The sequence below is a fragment of the Carassius carassius genome, chromosome 38, assembly GCF_963082965.1.
Source record: "Carassius carassius chromosome 38, fCarCar2.1, whole genome shotgun sequence".
In the NCBI taxonomy this organism is placed as follows: Eukaryota; Metazoa; Chordata; class Actinopteri; order Cypriniformes; family Cyprinidae; genus Carassius; species Carassius carassius.
The window spans coordinates 14798279-14820778 of record NC_081792.1 but is presented as its reverse complement, the minus strand read 5'-3'; the positions used below and the strand labels follow the sequence as shown (position 1 = coordinate 14820778).

At 37.9% G+C, this 22500-nt stretch overlaps 1 protein-coding gene across 2 annotated transcripts in view; it reads left to right on the top strand.

Annotated features, from left to right (window-relative positions):
- LOC132119394 (leucine-rich repeats and immunoglobulin-like domains protein 1) overlaps positions 1–22500 on the top strand; it is a 42844-nt gene that overhangs the window by 13769 nt on the left and 6575 nt on the right. For both annotated transcript variants that reach the window (XM_059529298.1, XM_059529299.1), the window contains exons 2-13: positions 4802–4873; positions 5796–5870; positions 11690–11827; positions 11939–12082; positions 13491–13634; positions 13788–13931; positions 15526–15669; positions 18446–18526; positions 19962–20033; positions 20384–20455; positions 21249–21412; positions 21515–21835. In XM_059529298.1, coding sequence (XP_059385281.1) covers positions 4802–4873; positions 5796–5870; positions 11690–11827; positions 11939–12082; positions 13491–13634; positions 13788–13931; positions 15526–15669; positions 18446–18526; positions 19962–20033; positions 20384–20455; positions 21249–21412; positions 21515–21835 — 1571 coding nt within the window. The remainder of the gene's footprint in view (positions 1–4801; positions 4874–5795; positions 5871–11689; positions 11828–11938; positions 12083–13490; positions 13635–13787; positions 13932–15525; positions 15670–18445; positions 18527–19961; positions 20034–20383; positions 20456–21248; positions 21413–21514; positions 21836–22500) is intronic.

The window sequence follows — 22500 nt, the reverse complement described above, 5'->3', positions numbered from 1 at the left end:
TTTTGTGTTATATGATTAGAATTTTGTCGCCATTTTAAAATAAAGCACAGCAATGATTTTTGAGAGTGTATTTTCCCTTTTCAGGAGAAGTATCGAAAAAGTATTGAAATCGCAATTCTTGACTAGGTATCGGTATCGAAACAATAATTTTGGTATCGTGACAACACTAATGTCCATATCGTTTTGCTTTGGCAAATAGTTCAAATGAAATAAGATACAATAAAACAGAGAAACTTGAGAAACTTGATTTCAATTATTTTTAAGTTACAAAAGTTTTTATGGTTTTATTTTTTTTTTAGTTTACTATAATATTTATATTATAATAGTTGTACAATAATAAGTTTTATAATTATTGACTCTATATAGACTGTGTTTAATACTACTATATTTAGTCAAAATTGGGTCTGTGTGAATGTGTATATAATTTTCTTTTAATATATTTCTTTTTTTTATTTAGATGAACGGAATACACACACACACACACACACACACACACACACACACATATATATATATATATATATATATATATATACACACACACAGTACAGACCAAAAGTTTGGACACCTTCTCATTCGAAGAGTTTTCTTTATTTTCATGACTATGAAAATTGTAGAGTCACACTGAAGGTGTCAAGTGCAATCATTTTGGACCTTTTCTGTGCTTTGGACTACCTGTAAAAGCTCCTGGCTTCACTATCAGTGGGGTTGCTGGGTTGTAAATGGTCTTTATGGCAGGAAACCGAGAGAAAGGAGCACAAGCTGTGCAGCTTTTGGAGAAGCAAGTGTCTGTCTGGTCTCTCGCTCTCTCCATCACTCAGTGCTGTGACAGAAAAGTTATTCTTTGACTAGTTTATGGCCCTCTGAAACAGGGAGCATTAAAGATGCTTCTGTCTTCCAGCTGCATCACAAAGCCCCCTCATTGACATCATTTCACACTTCCAAAGACCAAAGTTCACACTCCACTTATCGGTGGTAAAGGTAGATAGATAGATAAAGGTTGTCTATTTGCCGTTGTATTCACGATTATGGCCATTGAGGGAGAAGGTGATATAATAGTTATTTTTATTGTTAATATAACAGGCGACGAGTTTGGTGTTGACAAATCAACAGATCCATGTTGTTTACTCTCAAAGCAATGCAATCAAAATGAAATGTAATATTTGAGAAATTATTATCATTCTGGCCTAAAAAGCCACACTATTCAGTATGTTATTGTCATTTTGTTAGTATTTGTTGATTGTTTTTTTTTGGGGGGGGGGGGGGGGGGGGGGTTCTCCCTCTGGTCATTTTTCTAAATGACTTTGACCTTTGTTAGGTGTGAATGTTCTCTTACCCTGGTTTCCTGGCAAAGGAAGCTGTTGGCCATTTACCTTCATGTTTAATGGAAACAAAAAAAAAGAGACATCATTGGCTGTTCGAGTTGAAGTTGTATTTACTAGCCTGTACTAGCACGATTAGGTTGGAAGTCATTATTGTCTGCACGGCTATAAAATGGTAGACGTGTTTAAGCTCTCTGTTCTCACTTAAAGTGAAGTGGGTACAGGTATCTGAGCTGATTTGAGAGCAGATAAAGGATGATTGGATAATTCTTGAATATTGCATTATTTATTTACAGAGGATAGCAGGAAAAGCATGTTGCAATCATCTTTCCTTAAAGTGAATTTCAACTGCGCTGACTAGTTTTTTAGCGATCCAAAAGAGTGTTTCTCGTTTCCTTTAAGGGGGCGCTAACACTTTTGATGTGCACTAGGGATGGGCATTTTTCACAAATTTGGGGCTCATAAAAAAAAAAAAAAAATACGGATATTTGTTTATTTGAATGACATTATATGAGGAGTCATTTCTGAACATTCTTATGATTAGGAATTATACACAACAATGTTCTACAATAATACTACATTATATCTCAAGGTTTTTTTTTTTAGTTGAAAACCTTTGTAAAAAAAAAAAAAAAAAAATTCTATATGAGCTTGAGGTCGGACCAGGCAATCGAAGGAAGTGTGAAAGGGACCCTAAGGGACTCTCTGAGAAAGAGGAGAGGCATTTGTTTAGTTCAGAGTAAAGACCAGTGGGTTTGGGAATTGTTTGAATCATAATAGACATAAAGCAAATAGTTTAAGACTACAAAACTCGATCATATCACATTTTTATTACCTATTTCCATTATACAGTATTTACACATACAGTCCTGTTTAATTACTTGATTTAAATATGCCACTTTTTTATTTAATTTCTTCTGATTTCTGGAAATATTTATATCCTTTTCTGATGTGCTATACAATAATATAGAAAAAATAACATCAAATATAAAGAGAATTCTATATAATAAAAATGTATAACTGAACACTTATAGCTAAATCATCTTTGCTGATTTAAATTTCCTTTGTCAGACTTTGATGATCATTTTCAAAATTGTATTAAACTATTATTTCTATGTGAATTTAAGCTTAATTTTAATCATTATTAAAAATATATCTATATTTGCAATAAGTTTAAAATATTCAAACCTAGTAAGAGAAATCATTAAGGACCCCATGTCACTTGATGTTTTAATGTTTGTCAAACAAATGCAGCCTTGGTGAGGATAAAAAAATTATTTCAAAAACATAAAGAAAAATAATTTACTTGACCCTTAACTTTTGTATAGACTGCTTCAAAACCACTAGACATGTATTTAGATCCATAAAACTCCAATTGTGGACTCTCAAAGCCACAAAAGTCTTAAAGACTTCCTCAATGGAGAACTAGAGCACTAGTTAAGCTTGCTGAACGGTTACAATGGCCATGTGATTTATTCCCCAAAGGTCAGCCTGAAGATGTGAAAGTTAGTGTTAGCTGATAAGATAAAGAGGCTTCAACAAAGTGAAGTGACTGAGAATTAAACACTGTGATTATATAGGCTAAACACTCTCATTTCCTTTTTAGATGGTGAGGCATAGGTCGGTTCTCCAAACATCATGAAGACTGTCATGATGTAGTCTGAGCATTTTGTCTGATTGGCTGTTTAACAGTAAAGCATTAAAATTACTCTTAATACTTCCCGCCTCTTTATTAGCTCCACCCACTAATGACTGACAGAGCCGTTGACAGGCACAATATTTCTTGGTCCAGATCATTGTGAAATGGCTTAACCTGGTATTTGGTCTCCTTTTCAGCCCTTAAAATTCTGTAGTGGAATCTAATACGAGTATTAGTCAGTAATCGGTGCGTGAAAGAAAAAATTGTTGGTTTCATTACTCAGGTTGGAAACGATTAAAGCAGATTAGCGACTAGCATTCTACATGATGTACGTGATTTTCTCTGCAGCATTCATGCCCTCTGGCCAAGCGTTTTTAAGAAAGCCTGCAATTTTTCACTTTGCTTTGGTATAATTATGTAATTGCCTCATGGTACAGGACTGCAATTTTGCTGTGTTCACCTGTCAGACGATTGCCTTGAGGGCAGCTCACCCTGTGTGATTATCTCCACACAAACACACACACATGGACACGAGCTACAGAAGCATTGTGACCGTTTCCCCTTTCAGACCAAGTAAAATACAATAATAAATTGATTTGCTAAAATTTATTAAATCGTTTAACACCGCTAAGTGGAACTTGATGTGTGTGCCATTGAATCTGTTAGTCAGGGAGTTGAAGATAATCCGAGAGTCAATACTTTGTGTTTGCAGGAACTAACCGCTTTTTAAACGAACTAAACGAATTTTACAGGTGGACACTTCCTTTTAAAGAAATACTTATTGTGCAATGTTTAATACACTACCATTAGGTTCAGGGTCAGTAAGACCCTAATATTAAGCAGTGTAACTGTTTTTGCTATGATTGATAATAAGAAATATTTCTTGAGCACCAAATTCACTGAAGAATGATGTGACACCGTAGACTGGAATGACTGCTGAAAATTCAGCTTTGCATCACAGGAATAAATTCCGTTTTAAGATGTATTACAATAGAAAACAGTTATTCTAATTTGTAATATTTCACAATATTACCATTTTTATTGTATTTTTGAATAACTAAATATAAGCGAGTATGAGAGACTTAAAAAAAGACCCAAAAACATGGGGAAAAAATCTTACAAATCCCAAGCATTGAAGCTGTAATGTTTAAGAAGGTTGAAGTCAGAGTTTGGCCTAGTGGTCAGTTTATGTGCTCCAGATATATTAAGTCTTGGTGTTGAATTTTGGGAAATACGGGTTCAAATCTAACCCACCTGCATAATTTCCTGATCTCATTCTTGCTGTCTAAAAATAATTAGTAAAAGTACTGTTAAGTACTCCTCTAAAATATAGGCCTCAGCTACTGAGGCCTCAATGGCCTCAGTAGCTGAGGAGCGAAGGAAGAAACCACAGAGCTGACAGGAGCTTTATAGATCACAGCGCCATCAATCTCTGACATTTCAGCAGGGAGAGCAGGAGTCCAGCACTCTGCCAAGCCCAGTCTAAAGCCCTTGGATGACTGCTCGCATAAACCGCGCTGAAATGATGACGTCCCGCTAAAGGGAGGCTGTTGATGTTCCTGATTTATGGGCCATAAGTGTTGATATGACACGTTTCAGTGATGAACTGGACTGATAGACTGTCCGTTGTGTTGTTGAAGGCTGCTGCTGGCACTGTAGATATAGTGAGGCGAGAGATTTATGCTGCTTTAATGGTTCTGCTCGTGAGAGAAATGCAATTGTTTTCACATTACCACTTTTTACTGAAGGAGTACAGATTGTCGACTGTGGTGAGTGCCTGACTAAAGCTGTTTTAAGAAATTTCTCTCTCTCCTCCCCCTCCCTTTCTCTGTTCTCTCAGAAATCTGAGCCACAACAAGCTGGCGGCAGTCGATATGGACATCCTCTCCAATCTGCCTAACCTGAAAGAAGTGTGAGTAGAACAGCCCCATGTCCCCAGTCCAAACCTCCCGTAGATCTGCCCAGCGACAGCTGTAAATCTCTCCCTGCTTAATGAAATCAATTGGCATGCTAGCAACTTTTCCAGGGCTGTAACATAATGTTGTTGTTGGCCTTTAACCTTAAGGCCAATGTTTGTTTTCAGGACAACGATGTTTTTGATCTTGATTCAAATCTTCAATTATATATTAAGACAGATCTGAGATCAGCATAAAATCCTGTTTCTAAGTAGGAGCGCTGCTTAATGTTTCGGGTAAAACCCCTTCTAAATTCAGCTAGAAAATATTCCCACAACTGAAGCCCCATAGAGAGAGGCAATTGAATGAAGTACATTAAATGGTGTAATAATGTTAATTACAGCCATTAGCCACAAACGGTCATAAATCATTATAAAGTGTGCTGTAAGTGCCATTGGATATTTAAGTACTTTTGATGGTGGCTATTGTCCTGAAAGTGGCACGGATTGGGAATAAAGAGGTTTGCTTTTATAAGCGCCTTCCATCATCACCCGACACCAGCCACTAACCTGCGCTGTAAATATTTAATACATCGAGGGACTGTGTCTGGCCCTCAGCCAGACAGGCCTACTTTCCCTTTCTCTCTTTTGGTAGTAAAAAAAAATATATATATATATATATATAATGTGTGTGTGTGTGTGTCTGTGTAGATATGTGTATAAATTCAGTATGGTTTTCTAAAGATATATTCATGATAAAACATTAAACATATGTTATTTTTAATATATCTAATTCACATATTTATTGTAAAAATTGTAAAATACTACATACACTTTCAAAAATATATATTAAATATATTATTTCTAATATGAGATCTATATTAGGTCACTGTCTAAGCTGTGTGTAACTGAGATTTCGTTCTGTTTTTTTGATTGATAGGAGGCTTGACCACAATGAACTGACAGCCATCCCTTCATTTGGAGACGCAGCAGCAACAGTGCTTACACTCTTCTTGTAAGTGAAACGTCAGTGTGTGTGCTGTGTTTATGGCTGCTGCTGAGGTGGAACTTTCTGTACGACACATTACTGGGCAGTCAGGAACATTTCAGTTTAAGCAGTTCATGTAGTGAAATCTGTTTAATATTTTTGTGGTTATTAATTCAGCAAAACTGCATTCTTAAAATTTCCCACTTCTCGTAGACAGTGTTTAGTGTTGCTGGCTGTAGTAGTGAAACTCAGACTGGTGGGACTGGTGAGAATTTCTCCCTGTATGTGTTTGTTTAATCCCATTCCTTCCTTGGCATCCAGGTACACAGTTATGGTTTGTGAATATGGGTTTCAGAGTATTATATAGTAAGAAGGCTAGATTTTCACTAGCTGCAAATATCAGTACATATATGTCAGGTTTAAATTGTAATATTAAAGGAGAAATCAACATATCCCCCCAGAAAAGTATAGCTTCTACTTGACGTTTATGTGATAGTTTTAAATAATGCTTGGTTATAGACTTATTTCAGAACACCAGTTTGCCTGTATCTCCTTCACACTGACTGATAGCCCAGCAGTAATCGGTCTTCTGCATGGATAAAGTTCCCATCTGTAATGTATCTCTCCACTACCAAATGTGTCGTTCATTTGAGCCGTAAAGTGATCTGTGTCTTTATAGCGGGCAGTTGTGCTGTCATGGTGTGACCTCATTGATTTACAGTTAATCACTGTCTCCCAGAAATGATGAAAAACCTGATGACTGCTCAGTTCACTTCACAGGATTCAAACATTTGATATAACACTGCTGAGCTGTGTTTGGAAGATATCGGGAAAGTTTGGAATGAGGGGTGATGATCAGAGAATTTAGGACCAGATGGAAGTGCTTCTTTTTTTGGCCTTGGTTCGAGGACTGTCTCTATGGAAGGCTGCCACATATCAGGAAGGGCTCATCTTTTTTGAGCCGCACAGCTGAATGCAGTAGAACGCCCAGCTGTAGCTGTCAGTCAAGCAGTTTACTGTAAAAAAAAAAAAAAAATGGGGGAGGGTTCATTCGTAAGGGGGCGAGATGGGTGATCACTTATAGAGGCAGAGAAAGGGGTAGGAACAGAAAGAGCGAGAGGTCTTTGTTTCCACCTGTGAGGAACACCTGACACTGCTCCTGCTTGTGACTCTTTTTCGAAATGCCGCTCCGCTCACGGAATTCCTCCCTCAGAGTTCACCAGCTGGAATGCTGTCGGACAGCAGGTCCCTGTGATATGGCCACAGAGCCGGCACTAAAATACAGCTGCGTCTGTCACCAACACCAAACTTCTCAATGCCCTGCTTTATCTGAGCTGAATACGACATTTAAACAGTATCTTTGTCTTTCCCTCTCTCTCTACTGAAGTGTTTAAACAGCAGAGTTGCCGTTCCACTGATTTTAATCCTTTCCTTTGACTGTTGACAGTCATATTCTCATAGTGTGCTGTGCGACATAGGGTCTCACTCTTCATTGTTATGGCAGTGCAAGCCATATAATACAAATGCGCATTGAAATATAGCTCTAGAGCATTATGATTGTCAGCTGTTGGGAAGTGTTTGACAAATGTTACACTTGCTAGTTGTGTGAGTTGTATGGTTCTATGGACATGTATCTTAATATTTTCGTCTGTTTGCAATTTTTTTGTCATATATTAAAATGGCTAAGACTTTTTTTTTTGTAATTAAACCAATGTTTTACTAAAGTAGTCATTTTTGCTTATTAAATGTTAAAGGCAAGTTGTTATTAAAATTTGTTAAATTTTAGTTGAAAGTTGTTAGTCTGTTTAGGAAATGTATTAGCCAAATAAAAAGCACAGTAAAATCACTGATATATTAACAATGTTGGTTAATTTATGTTGCCATTGCCAAGTGTAATATTCTAAAACATAAGTCGGCAAAAAATGTAAATCCCTTAAAGGTGTTTTGCTGCTTTATGAAACCACCAATAACCAATTGTTTGGCGTCTTTGGCTAATATTATGGTTGTGCAAACCTGCTTATTTTAGATTATTTAGATTTGTCCAGTAATACGCTTTGCTAAGAATTAATTTGGACAACTTCAAAGGCGATTTTCTAAATACCGTATTTTCTGGACTATAAGTCGCACTTTTTTTCATTGATTGGCTGGTCCTTATATTCAGGTCCAACTTATTTATCAAAATTAATTTGACATGAACCGAGAGAAGTGAATCAAGAGAAAACATTGCCGTCTACAGCCGCGAGAGGGCGCTCTATGCTCCTGTAGTTTACCACTGAGTAGCATAGAGCGCTCTCTCGCGGCTGTAGACGGTAATGTTTTCTCTTGGTTCTAAATAAATGCTACTTATAGTCCAGTGCGACTTATATATGTTTTTTTTCCTCGTCATGACTTATTTTTAGACTGATGCGACTTATACTTAGGTGCGACTTATAGTCCGAAAAATACAGTATTTAGATTTTCTTTGCACATTCAGATTCAAGATTTTCAAATAGTTTCTTGACCAAATATGGTCCGATCCTAATAATCCATACATCAATGGAAAGCGTATTTATTTAGCTTTCAGATGATGTATAAATCTCAATTTCGATTCGATTTCTGATTTTGTGGTCCAGGGTCACATATTTGAATCGATTTTCAACCAGCTCACAGTTAATTGTTACATCTCCTTACTTTGGAGTTCATCAAGTAGATAAGACAATCAATGCTGCCTAAAAAAGCGAAAATGCTAATCCTCAGTGCGGTGCATCTTTGGTGGATTAACTGGCTAAAATATTCGGCTCCCATGCTCACTCTTTAACTACAACAACAACTAATTCCGACACTGGTCTAAAACCCAGCAGTAGAATCTCAGTTTAACTCAAACAAGTGTTAGAAAAACAGCTAAACCACATGCAAGGACGTGGTAAGCTATATTTTGAAGGATCCTTTTGGCATTGGCTCTGTTTAGGATCTGCTGTAACCCAGATGGAGCAAGTCCAAGATAAATCCTAGATCTGATCCAGATCCTAACAGTACCACTTTAAAATATTTTATGTTTTCATGGCCAATGCATGAGTGCGGGCCGCTTCTCTTGTTAACGTCAGCATGTTTTTTTTGCCTGGTGAAGGTCACCAGCTGCTGACCTGCTACTCAGTGGAGTCTCAGTGCTCTGTTAGTCACAGGAACATCCTGTAGGGCAGTGAGCACAGCACTCGTGCTAATCCATACCCTCTCTGTTTATTCAGGTGGGACAGTGGGGGTAGTCCCTCCTTTTCTCTGTCCTTCCGTCACTCTCTCTCGCTTTGTCTTCTGTCCTTCCATTCTTTTTTCCCCACTTCTCACAATTCCCATCCAGAATTCTATTTAAACGGTCAACCCAGGGAGCATCTGCATGTCAGCCGGGTCCCGTCTTTACTGGGAAAGGCCTCGCTGGTCCCTCAGGCTCCCACAGAGCACCTGCCAGCAGACAGCCAGAGCAGAAATCCCCTCTTGGTCTCAGCGGACTATGTTTACTGTGAGATTTGCGCAGAATTGGGAATCCGAATAAGGAGACTTTGTTGTTCCAGCACGGACTCGTTATTGCTGTATGGGCCTGTTGGCCTGGGCTTTGCAGGGTTTCTTCTAGCATTGATCATAGTACAGGTGCTGGAGTGGTAGGCATGACTAGCCAGCCCCAGCAGAGGATGTCACAAAAGATCTCTTGTAGGGCTGAAATGATTAGTCGACATTATCGACCATGTGGACAATAAAAAAAGAAATGCTGACAAATATTTTTGTTGTCAAGTAGTTATTTGAAGCAGCACTTAAAAACACATTTGATTACAGCATTGTGGATGTTTCCACGAACTCTGAAGTTCGGCACTCTTTATGCAGTAGATAGCCTTAAATCAAGCAGCTTTACAGAAGTAAACATGAAAAACCAGAGTCTGTGTCGCTTTCAGTTAGAATTATAACTTGATTTTCTGCTATAAAGTAGCTCTTTAGTGTGGAGCTATCTAATGATAAAATCTTTTGATTAGTGGAAAAAAAAATCATTAAAGTTCGAGTTTTGGTTTTATCTAGCTCAGAACTGTTTTGATTATCATAACCATATAAGGTATTTTGAGAGAGATTACGTTGTGAATAAAATAGTTTATCCAAAAATAAAACGTCCTGTTACTAATAATCTAATTTGATCATTCAAATAATTACTAGATTAATCGATTATCGAAATAATCATTTGTTGCAGCCCTAATCTCTTGATGAGGAACTCTTTATGAATATCTTATATGGAGAGTATTGGATTTTGAAGTTCAGTTGACACGTTGTATCCTTGCAAAAAAAAGTAGACTGGTACCATTATATAGAAATGGCACCATAGTAATATCAGGATACACTGATATATATTGTTGTATTGAATGAACAGTATTCAAATCCCATGGTATTTACCCCAAAGCTTGTTCATCAAGCATTCATCTTATACAATGTCATTTCCTAACGCCCACTTTTTCTTGTTGAGTAGAACGTTTATTAGAAAAGGACTTTTTTTTTCTTTAGTCCTGTCCACTTCTCCATTGCAGGGATGGCTTACTCTGAAACTACCCCAAAACAAATTCCAGATGTGGAGAGCCTTGACCTCGCCATTCCTTCTGTGGCCGACCAAAACAAGTGTTATTCTTCGTCAGCTTCTTTCGCATGCCTTAACTCTGAAGAGAAATAAGAAGCAAAGGGGAAAGAACAGAAATCCAAAGCCCCCATGAGAGAAAAGTGTTATTTGATTTGTCTTTACTTGTTTAAATTCTCACCCCAAGCCTGATGTGACTAAACATAAAAAAACTAAATATTCTGCTAACAAAACTAATTGTTAATTTTCAAACCAAGCCCTGTGTGGTCATTTCAATCTTTGAAAAAGGTTGGGTGACTAAATTGATAAAAGTATGAAATATCCGCAAACAAAACAAAAGTGTCAGTCAAATTCACAATCCAATCAGAATCTAATGGCGTAATTTTTTTACATTTGAAAAAGGGTTTTACACTTTTGTGTGACTAAATGAAAATAACATAAAATATTCCCAAAAATAACAGTTTTCATTGAATCCAAATCAAATACAGAATTGTTTACATTTAAATAAAGCTGAATACCTGATTTGTTACACTTTTGTGTGAATAAAGTATAACAAGTATAAGCAAAACTAAAGTCGATGAAGTGGCATGTAGCTGTCTTTTTGCAGTAAACTGAATTAGGATGAAAGCTTTTTATTAACACCCAAAAGTTATTTGAGTCCTAATATATTTAGTCTGTTGTTAATCTCTTCTTTTGCATCCAAAACTATGTACAGAAACCAATAGATGAAGGTTTAGATGAATCTTTCATCTGACGGATATTTGTCGCCATAGCTGGGATTTTGTTTGGGATTCCAGGCCTGTATGTGTTTGTACGTCTGCATGTGTGTGTTGACAAATCAAGTGACCGCATCAAGCCACAGTCTCTTCTGAAGGCGTGTGTGGAAACAAGCCTCCATTGGGCTTCAAAGCCCTATTGACACATTCTCTCTGAAGAAGCCTCATGTGGTTCGAGCAGCCAGCCGCCTATCAGTGCAGATATGTCCATCAACATATGGTTTCACATAGTTGCCTATACACTAATGAACCGAAAAAACACTGCGACAACATGACTTGTAAGTCTAGAATTACTGAGAGATCAGATCTACTTTCTTAGTCTTTGTCAGGATGTTCAGTTTGTTTGCCTGAACTGTGTAGACATTAAACAATAAATTAGTCTGGCATCTGTCCAGAGAGTCATGTGAAACCATATTAAACACTCTGTGAAGGTTTGTACAGCGGTGTATAGAGTTAGTTATAATAGATGTGTTCTTTTTTCCTTCTAGGCACCATAATAAAATTCGCAGACTGGATGGGAAGCTGCTGCAGAACTTCACTGCTCTGGAGACTCTAGATCTGAGTAATAATGACATCACAGAGCTGAGAGAGCACTGCTTCCCTCCGGGGTTACAAATCAAGGACCTGTAAGAAGACCTTGTTCTCTTTCTTTCAAATAGATTTAACTGTGAACATCTGTTTTTTCATGTAACACTGTATTCTTTCAAAATCTGAAGCATGATATTTCATCTCTGTAGGCATCTGAGCAGTAATAAGATTGTTCATCTGGAGCTCGGGGCATTTAAAAATCTCGCCGGCACTCTGCAGATCCTCAAACTGAACCGGAACCGACTGACCCACCTTCCTGTTAAAGGCCTGGAGCTGCCCAAGCTCACACAACTGTGAGTGCACTACACTCCACTGTATATATAAAAGTTTAGGGTCCGTATGATTTATTTATTTTTTTTTTTAAACAAATTTAGATTTTTTTTTTTCAGCAAGGATGCATTAAATTAATCAAGTGACAATAAGAACTTTTAGAACGTTTCAAAAGTTTATTTCATACAAGTGCTATTCTTTTCAACTTCATTCAAATAATCCTAAAAAAAAAAAAAGACGTTTCCACAAAAATATTAAGCAGCACTATTATTTTTCAAAAATGATAATACCGTAGTAAGAAATTTTTCTTGAGCATCAAATCATTATATTAGGACAATTTCTGAATTATCATGTCACACTGAAGAATGAAAATTCAGCTAGGAATTTACAGGCATAATAAATTAGACTTTTACGTATATGAAAATTTTACTTGTGTATTTTTTTTTAATATATAAATTATTTAATATTTAAATATATGAATATTTTAGTAGTGTAATAATTAAAATGGTACTAGTGTACATCATGTGTTATTATTAGCAGAGGTGTTTTAATTAATATTTTCTTTAAAAGATTTTACATTTTCTTTAAAAGACAAAACACTAGACCTTTATACCGTTTACAATTTGGTTGTATTAGTATAAATACATTTGTCCAATTTATTGTGGGTAGAAATACTACTTTTAACTTACAAGTATTTGAGAAGTTTAAACTATATTTTATCATTCAGCAGCTTTGGAAACTACAGTTTATAGTACCTTCTCTGACACTGGTTTATATTAAAGGTTATCCATATTCAAGATCAGCGAACCATTAGCAAACATCAGAGCAGGACGATTTTTTCTCTCCATAGCAGATCTATGGATCTATCTGTACCTAAGCTCTTTGTTTCTGCTTATATCAGACTTCCATCAAAAATGTGCTTCGTTCTTCAGGTGGACAAAGTGATATTGAATCTTTGTATGCATGTGGCAACATAAGCTCATATTAAACCTCTCTCACACATGTGCACACACCTGGAGCACATTTCAGCTACCACAAAGCCACAGCTATGTTGGTGAGTGAGAGAGATCGGTTAGGGATCAGAGCCACTTTATTTGAACTGATGGTCAGCTGTACCTGCTGTGTCTTTATAATGCTGCACTCAAAAAACAAATCAGTGATGTCATTATAAGAACCCTTTGAGGTTTCCCAAAGAACAGTTTCAGTTAACAGTTCTTAATAGAACCATTTTTCTCACTTTGAGGAACTTTTTAATAATCTTAAGAACATTTTTCTACCTTGAAAAACCTTTTGTGCAGTGGCCAGGTTCTATGGATGTTAAATGTTTTTACCATGGATGCCAATAAAGAACCGTTATTATTAGTTGTGTATGTCTTCACAAAATCATGCATCATTTCTTAAAACACTTTTTGTTAACTGTGTGTTTTGCAGGGAGCTGAGCAGGAACAAGTTGCGGTTGATTGAGGGACTCACCTTCCAAGGTTTGAGCAGTTTAGAAGTTCTCAAGCTTCAGAGAAACAACATCAGCGAGTTGACGGATGGGGCGTTCTGGGGTCTGGCCCGGATGAGGGTTCTGTAAGTCCAAACCTTCATTACCACAGCCAAAAAAAAAAAAAACTATAATTATTAACGTTTCTCACAATAGATCATTTATATTACTTATATATCAAATACGCATCTACCACATTGCTCATGATGAGAGTGAACACTTTTGTTTGTCATCTATAGGCACCTGGACTATAACAGTCTGCAGGAGGTGAACAGCGGCTCTCTGTACGGGCTGGAGTCGCTCCAGCAGCTCTATCTCTCCAACAACTCCATCTCTAACTTTAACCCTGAGGGCTGGGGCTTCTGTGAGAGGCTCCGAGAACTGTGAGACATCACTCTCCTTTTCAGTCTCCTCCTCCTCTTCCTCCTCATTCTTCTTTAGAAATAAATATTTACATGGATTTTGTTTAATAGAATAATCTAATTTTACTTAGCCTAAGTACCTGTTTGTTCTTTAAACTAGGGATGGGCATTTTTTACAGAAATATTGCATTTGAATATTTGAGCTCATAAAAAAAAAAGGAAAAGAATATTCTGTACGTTTAATGAGAAAGACGTTATTTTTTTAATCAAACATTTTTGTTCACCATTTCTGAACAATCTTATCAGGCTATATTCACAACAAACATATACATTTTATATCCTGTGTTTTTATTTTCATTTGAAAACAATCAACACAGCACATAGCGAATAAAAAAACAACAACAACTATAAAGCACATACATATACACTCGAGTCAGCATTTGGTTATCGTGTTTGCATTGTTTCACATGATCTTGTAAAAAACATACAGAATGTGATACAGAATAGCCACCAAAGTAATGTGGCAGACGCATCACAAATGAAATGTTGCATACACTATTTTTAAAGTAATGCATGCAACATTTCATATATCAATATTAAATCCATTGTCATTCAGTCGTAGTACAAGTAGGATGTGACAATTGGTCGGTGTGGTATTTGCCCCAACCCCTCCTACACTGTGATTGGATGACTGACTGAATACTGACAGTGACGAGCAGTGCATTTTGTCCAAAAATGCACATTTATTAGCATTATGTTGTACTGCTGATGTATGATGATAAAATGTTCAAGCCTTGAGAAAAAACAGCCTTTTAACAAGTGAGTGAAAATGAGTGAATGCAGTGTTGTGCTGCCTATTTTTCAAATAGTCATTGCAGATTTTGCAGATTGCAGACTATTTGTGCACACCCCTACTTTAAACAACATCTTGTTTGCCCCAAGCTTTTAAACGGTAGTGTATCTAACATAAAATAGAATTCAGTAGAAAATATTCAAAAAGATTTCATCTCAGTAATTGTTCAAATGTGAAACCTGGTAAAGAATGAATCACACCCAATCTTTACATTACACAGAAGAATTTTCCACAGTATCACCTACTGCACGAAACACACAGTACTCCTCGTCTTTCTGTAGATAAGCTCTGTTTATCCCCAATGATGCACTGGATTGGCAGCACTTAGGAGCTCAGCCACATTTTCACTCATCTCTCCTGATGCTAGTTAAAGAAAACAGCGTAATCCTCCATGTGCGTATAAGTGTTACACAGAGATCTGTACCTGAGTGAAAGTGATCTTATCTGGGTGAATGTGTGTATACACTGGGCAGTCCTGTCAAGCGTATTGTGTCCTCCCTGTACGCGGTATCTTCTTCTAGCTAACACTTCTCTGTTGTGGGGATTACAAGGATTTATTGGTAGGACATGTTGACTGTGGTATCAGCTGAGTGGTCAGCCGTGATTTTTGCAGATAGGTTTATGACACGGCTGTTATTGCATTCTGGAAAAGACGGCCTGATGGGACGTCAGGCTGCTGTGATCAACTAAATTCTGGATTCTGACGAAGCTAACGATTGCAAAACCTAAATGCAGTTTTTGTTTGTTTTTCTTTTTTCTAAGGAATTTGTCCTATAATAACCTGACGAAGCTGTCCGAGGGTGGATTTGCCAAACTGGTGAACCTGATCTCACTGCGTTTGGGACACAATTCCATCAGTCACATCACGGAGGGAGCGTTTAGAGGCCTTAGTTCCCTACGAACACTGTAAGTTTCCACCCTGTGAGAAATTCTCTTGGATTTAGAATAAGACTAAGCCTGCATGTGAAGAACACTTGATGGTGTCAAAGCTGTGGCACAGTGATTCGACATGAACCAGGTTCAAGTCTATTCTCACATTCCCAAAAAAGTCTTTCTGTACTATCTGTTTAATAAAAAAAAGGAAAAAGTAATAAAAATAGTAAAAATAAATACAATAACATAATAAAAATACATAATAGATAAATAGTAAAATAATTTTTTTTTAAAAAAGCCAATGGCAGAATGGGTTGCAAAACCAACACAAGAAATGCACATTTTCATTGTAAACATCTGAACAACAGTGTTCCTGACTGCTTTTCCCTTCTTGAAATGGGTAAACAAATCAGTCCTAGTTTCTAAAGTAATTAACACTGTTGCAGAAGAACGTGTTGATTGATTTATTAGCATTTGGTAAAGAAGCCATAAGTTATTAAGTCTGGTGAGAAAGCTTCTGGTTTCTTTTCCTCATTGTTTCCTTGTTGGTTCCCACCAAAGTTGGGTACACATGTGCATGCTGCTCAAGGCCTCCTAGAAGAAGCTACATCTTTTTATTTCTTTTTTCTTTGCTCTAGTGAAAGGCATTATGGGGGACCAACTCTCCAGCCTGACTTCCATAGACACACAAAGTCTCCACTTCATGCCCCCCTTGTTTAGGGTCTCAAAAGAGAAAACAGAGAATTCTGCCTTTACTTTCTTAGATGCATAGTAAATGGGCATAGTAGGCATAGTAAGGGGGGAAGGGGCTTGCGTAGTGCAATTGTGAAGGCCTCTGTTTTCTTTTGTTCCATCCTTCCTTTATGTCTTACTTGCTTGATTTCCTTTATATCGTTCTCTTTCTCTCCCTCACTTGCTTTCTCGCTCTTATCCGAGCCAGTTCTAATCTAATCATTGCCTTAGTGCCTTACTGGGGCTCCTGTTGAAAAGTAGCAGGGGAGGTTTTAATTGGTACGTGCTTCTGGCTGGGCGAGAGGAGCCCTGGTCGGGTGTGAAAGACCAGAACTGAACCGTCTTTGAGCTGCGGGGGTGGGGGCCTTCAGCACTACTGTCATTAACAAGCCAGGGTCCATTCACAAGCAGCCAGCCAGAAACAATAGGAAATTGGCAGCCGAGGCCAGGCATGGAGGGAAAGTAACATAAAGAGCCAAGGGGGCGGTTGTTGGCCAGGAGGGAACGGGCACAATCCCTCCACCCTCTCACCTCAAAAAGCGATCTTTTTAATGGTATAGAAACAAAGGGACCCCATACAAAAATGGCATTGGATGGTAATACGCAGTGTTATTTTAGCATAACCGAGATGCTATTTGAGTATATCATTTGTTTATATTTTTTTAATTTTTGTGCAATTTTTTAGTAATGATGATGAAATTTGCCTTGTGTACTCTACACATTCCCTAGCATATGTGTAAAAAAAAAAGTATACTTTAGGCTTTAAGTGATAGGTTCCACTGAAATGTGTTCAAAACGTGGTTATTCAAATTAAAAGAACAGGTTAGCCATGTCTGTCATGTTTAGAGATTTGCGTCAGAAAGTTAAGGCCACCATCCGGGCTTGTTCGTGACTTGTCTGAAGTTGTATTGTATGATGTGCCTATATGCCTTTACCTGCCAACATAGTTTTTGCATTGACTGATTCAAACGGCTGTCAGACTGAATATGTGTGCAAACTGTGTGAAAGAGTTGCGTTTGTGCAAGGCGCTTTCAGCTGTCATGCATTATTCATGCATTGGCCTGTGCGTTGTTGCACTCCTTAATGTCACAATTCACAAATAAAAGAATGTGCTTGGCTGGCAGAGGGCAAGAGGGTGAGAGAGTGCAAGAAAGAGAGTGTTGTTGGACTTTCTTGTTTTCAACCAGGTGTCCAGGGCAGCTTTTGCCACTGCCGAACATCTGTCAGTGGCATATGGATGAGGAATTGACCCTCTGCTAAGCCTCAACTTTAAAATGTTACTGACCAGTCCCACCTCAGTTTGTTTACCGAAATGATTGAAAAAAACCACATATAAAGTAAAATATCAAAATTACATTTAAAATAGATGCAAATTTAAAATCAACATTTGAAATAAAATTACAGTTCATTAAAAAAATGCATTTATTTATTAACTTCAGTGTTTTCCACAGACTTGCACTTTATGTGTGGAGGCACTTTCCCTGGGGGTAATGTAAATATAAAACAGCAGGCTTATTGAAAGTGCAAATTAATTTTCTGCCAGCAGGAGGCGCTTTAAGAGCGGCAGAAATAGCGGTTTCTCCAGTAATGGCTTTATTCAAAGCAGCGCTGCGCTCATGAACCTTACTTTATCAGGCATTATAGGAAAGATGAAATGAAAATGACTTTAAAACTTTTCTGAAGACAGTACCTGTGCCGTGTTTTGATTTTGAAACGTGCAGAGCTCATGTTTATTCAAATAAAAAAAAGTCAAAGCCTTTTGGAAAATCTATTTGTGGCGATTATTGTTGATATTGTGGGTGGGTGCCACAAATAAATCAATGTATGGGAAACCCTGAAATTATATTAAATTCTAATTAAATAGGTAAATTAAATATAAAGGTGCTTCATACAAAAGAATAAATAGCCTTTAAATTTATGAACAAATTTACATTCACTCCTCATGGAAGTTTCCAGTACATTTCTATGGGATGTTCTCTGCATTAGCAGCAATAACCAAGGTGGGTGGAGCTTAGAAAAGGGTCAGCTGTTCCATCCTCTGTCTTTCCTTCCTAATCTTTTCTTTTTCTCTCTGCAGGGAGTTAGACCACAATGACATCTCCGGCACTATAGAGGACACCAATGGGGCCTTCACTGGCCTGGAAAACCTCCACAAGCTGTGAGTGTCACGCATTCTCCTTTATCTCTACCATCATCTTTACTTTATTTTTTGACATTCTTACATCATGTGCAGCCAAAAAAATTGACATCCCCAAAATCCTCCACATTTAACATCAAACTGTATAGCAAAAAAAAAAAACTGGCCATGTCTATCCACCACAAATTTAGGTTTGAGTTTAAAAGATGAGAAAAAGCAGGTAACCTCAACCCACACCTTACATGCAGTGCAGATTTGGGAAGGGAAGCTTCTTATAATTGACCGATAGTAGATGAGCTCTTGGCTTTGCTTTTGTGATTGAATCCGTGAGGGCGTAAAATGGGATGCAGGCAGAGGAGGGGGCTACTTCAGACACATCAAATGCCTTTTGTTATGGGAGCAGAGGTTCACAAATTTACGGATGCCTCCTGCTGATGCACATCCCTGGCAGAAATCCTATTCACCTATCCTGGGAATATTCAAGGGAGAATTAGGGAGTGATGTGCACAACATCAAAGTCTTTTCTGCTGTTTTGTTACCACAAGATGGGGATGGCAGCCGACTCTAGTTTTAGTAGATTATAGATCCAACAGATCCACTTAGCATCTATTTTATTGGTTTCTACTTGGAACCACAGTTTGGTCGGAGGTTGGTATGGAAGCCCAGGGCTCAAGACTGCCCAGAGGGTGACCTGCAGATGGGTGGTTGCATAAGAAATGGTGGAGGGGCTGGAGGAGATGAGTGAAGGTGATATCTTAGTCTTGCAGGAGATGACAGATGCTGTCGCACACACATAGACCATCAGACCGCTGGCAGATACGGCAGGGGCTGGGTTTTCAGGAGTGATTCCCATAAGCACATCGTGAATAAACTAGTTGATCCTCATGAAACTTTACTCTAGCAGTGAGACTTTTTATTATTATTATTATTATTTTGGACAATTAAATGAATGTTTAAATGTGGCTGTTTAAGATTATACATTTTGTTTTTGCACATGGCACATTTTTTTTGGATGTCTAATTTTATCCTTTATAAAACTATATAAAATGTTTATATAGATTGTGTGTATTTTGGGACCATCCCCGATGTGTGTGTGTGTGTGTGTGTCGCTTTTGAAGTGCGAGCAGGATTAGCCCCTACAAGGCGTTTTAACCAGAGCCTTGACAAGCCCACTTTTATTACTATACAAGCCATGCTGTCCTCCAGCAACTGAAGCACCTTTTTATGTGAATTGGAGCTCTGGGCTCTACCCTGTCATCGCTATTAAATTCTAATAAAGATAAAAGTAAGCTTTGAAGAGCTGCGCCGGCCCCTGATTCCTCACCCTCCTCCTAATCTCTACACCGTTTGGATTTCCAATCCCACAATCCCCATCTCTTATCAGATTCAGCCCAACTAACTGTGCACTCTCTTTCTCTCTCTTTTTCCTCTCACCCTGCGTGTCTGGAAACGGCAGAACTCTGTTTGGAAACAAGATCAAGTCGGTGGCCGAGAAAGCCTTCTCGGGCCTGGAGGCTCTAGAGCACCTGTGAGTATCCCACAATGCTGTTTGACCTATTTAGCAGTGGCTGCCAAAAGTAAATGCTTAAAGAGGGCTTCTAGCAATTTAATAGTGCCCGCTGCTCTTGTCTTGCTAGAGCCAGCTTTAACTTGCACAGGAACACAGTTACGGAGCATGTTTCATAGAAGAAAAGGAATTTTTAAGCACTTCTGCAGATGCTGTAACTCCACATCTGATATTGGGGTCTTTCCACCTTGTTCAGAGTTATCCCCTATAAAAATAGGCTACGGATTTGCATACGAGCGCAGCAGCTGTATGTGAACATTCCCATGTTCTCTTTCTGTCACGCCTGAGGGCCCTGTTTAATCTCTCAACAGGAACTTGGGGGAAAATGCCATCCACTCCATCCAACCCGAGGCATTTAGTAAGATGAAGAACCTGCGTAACCTGTGAGTCCCATTATTACATAGCCCCTTTTCACACGCACATCCACTCACCCGAAACGCTAATGTTTCTCGACATCATAAACGTTTGGATGACAGTTAATTGTCATAGAAATAAAATGCATAGTTTCCTGAGGCTTAAAGTAAATAGTATGCCATGACTAATGCCAATTTATATATTAAAATATTTCAAGTGCACTTCCTTGTACCTGAGATTTTTTTTAAATACTATTGTTAAAATTCACTATTGTTTATATTACACTACAGTAAGTTTTTTTTTTTTTTTTTTAAGAGAGAAATTAATATTTCTGTTTTGCAGGAATGCATTACATTGATCGACGTACATTAATAACACTGTTTCCATTTCAAATAAATGCTGTTATTATCACCTTTCTGTTAATCGAGGAATCCTAAAGAGAATGCATCACATCAGCACGTTTTTACTGTATTTACTGTATTTTCAATAATAAAAAATCCACTTTAGTTAACATAAGCACTTATTAAAAAAAAAATGTTAAAAGTAATCAAATAATATATTCTTAAATATAGGAACATTTTCGTCTGCTTTATTTACTAATTAATTATAAATTTTTGTTTTTAATGTTAATTTGAAAAAGAAAATGCTAATGTTAAATTAAGGTGAAACCAGAGCATCCACAAGGTTTTTGGAGGCTACTATGTAACTGGACATAAATGTGCACAATAATTAAATTCTATAAAATCATTTCCAAAAGTGTTTGCAGTACAGATGCACGCTAGCTGGCTTTACTTATCTTTCTTTCGATTCCTCTCTCTGCAGTCGTATTCAGAGTGATAGTTTTCTGTGCGACTGCCAGCTGCACTGGTTTCCGGAGTGGCTGGTAACACGGGGGCTGAAGCCTGGCGTTCAGGCCACATGTGCCCACCCAGAGAGCCTAAAGGGCACCAGCATCTACCAGGCCCCATCAAAGAGCTTTGTTTGTGGTAAGCAGTGCTGTATTGTCTATAACAAACTAAGAAGTCAATCACAATAAGGAAGAACATGATCATAAAGGTGTGTTAAAATATCCTTGTACGTCCCTCCAGATGACCTTCCCAAACCCCAGATCACTGTGCACCCTGTCACCACAGCAGGAGTATTGGGCAAAGATGTGCATCTGACCTGTACGGCTGCCAGCAGCAGCAGCTCGCCCATGACCTTCACCTGGCTCAAGGACCAGGAGACACTACGTCAAGCCGACGTGGAGAATTTCGCACACGTACGGGCCAGTGACGGAGGTGTGATGGAGTACACCACTATCCTCCACCTCCGGCACGTCACCTTCAACCATGAGGGCCGCTACCAGTGCATCATCAGCAATCACTTTGGCTCATCCTACTCTAACAAGGCCCGCGTCACTGTAAACGGTACATTTAACCAGTGTAAACTATATACTGGTACTTTTCTGCATACATTTTCCTCTTTAGTTGTGTATGTAACGGGTTCATCTACAGTAGGAAATGTATACATCATACCAATTGCACCAAATTCCCATCACGCACAGATCGTTTACTCCAGTGGGAGCATTTTGTGAATAGTACAAGCTGACAATTAATTGTCATACAAATAATAGCAATTATTAATTTGTGTTTTAAATGCCAGTATGTGCTTAATTCACAATAATTGTCATTTATTTAACATTTATGACTTGTAAAAAAGTGTAATTTCCTGTAATTTATATATATATATATATAAAAAATTAATAAAAAAAATAAAAATTAACAAAACTTTTGGTTCACCTTAATGGAGCATTGCGTAGGTTCTGAAATTTCTAACCGTTACTGACACCAGTGGCCGTTAGAGGAACTGCAGCCAGTCTCATGCTCGTTCTCAGTGCGCACGCTCTTTTTTTTTTTTTTTTTTTTTTAACTTACGAGGAGTGTCCGTGGGTGTCTGAATTGTGCTGGAGGCTGGTCGCTTCTTTCCATCCGCAGAGTCCATTTGAAAACACTATTGCCGCTGCTTACTATAATGGCTGGCTTGCCGTACGGTTGTAAGCCCAAGTAGACGAGAACGCGCATGATGTCAAATT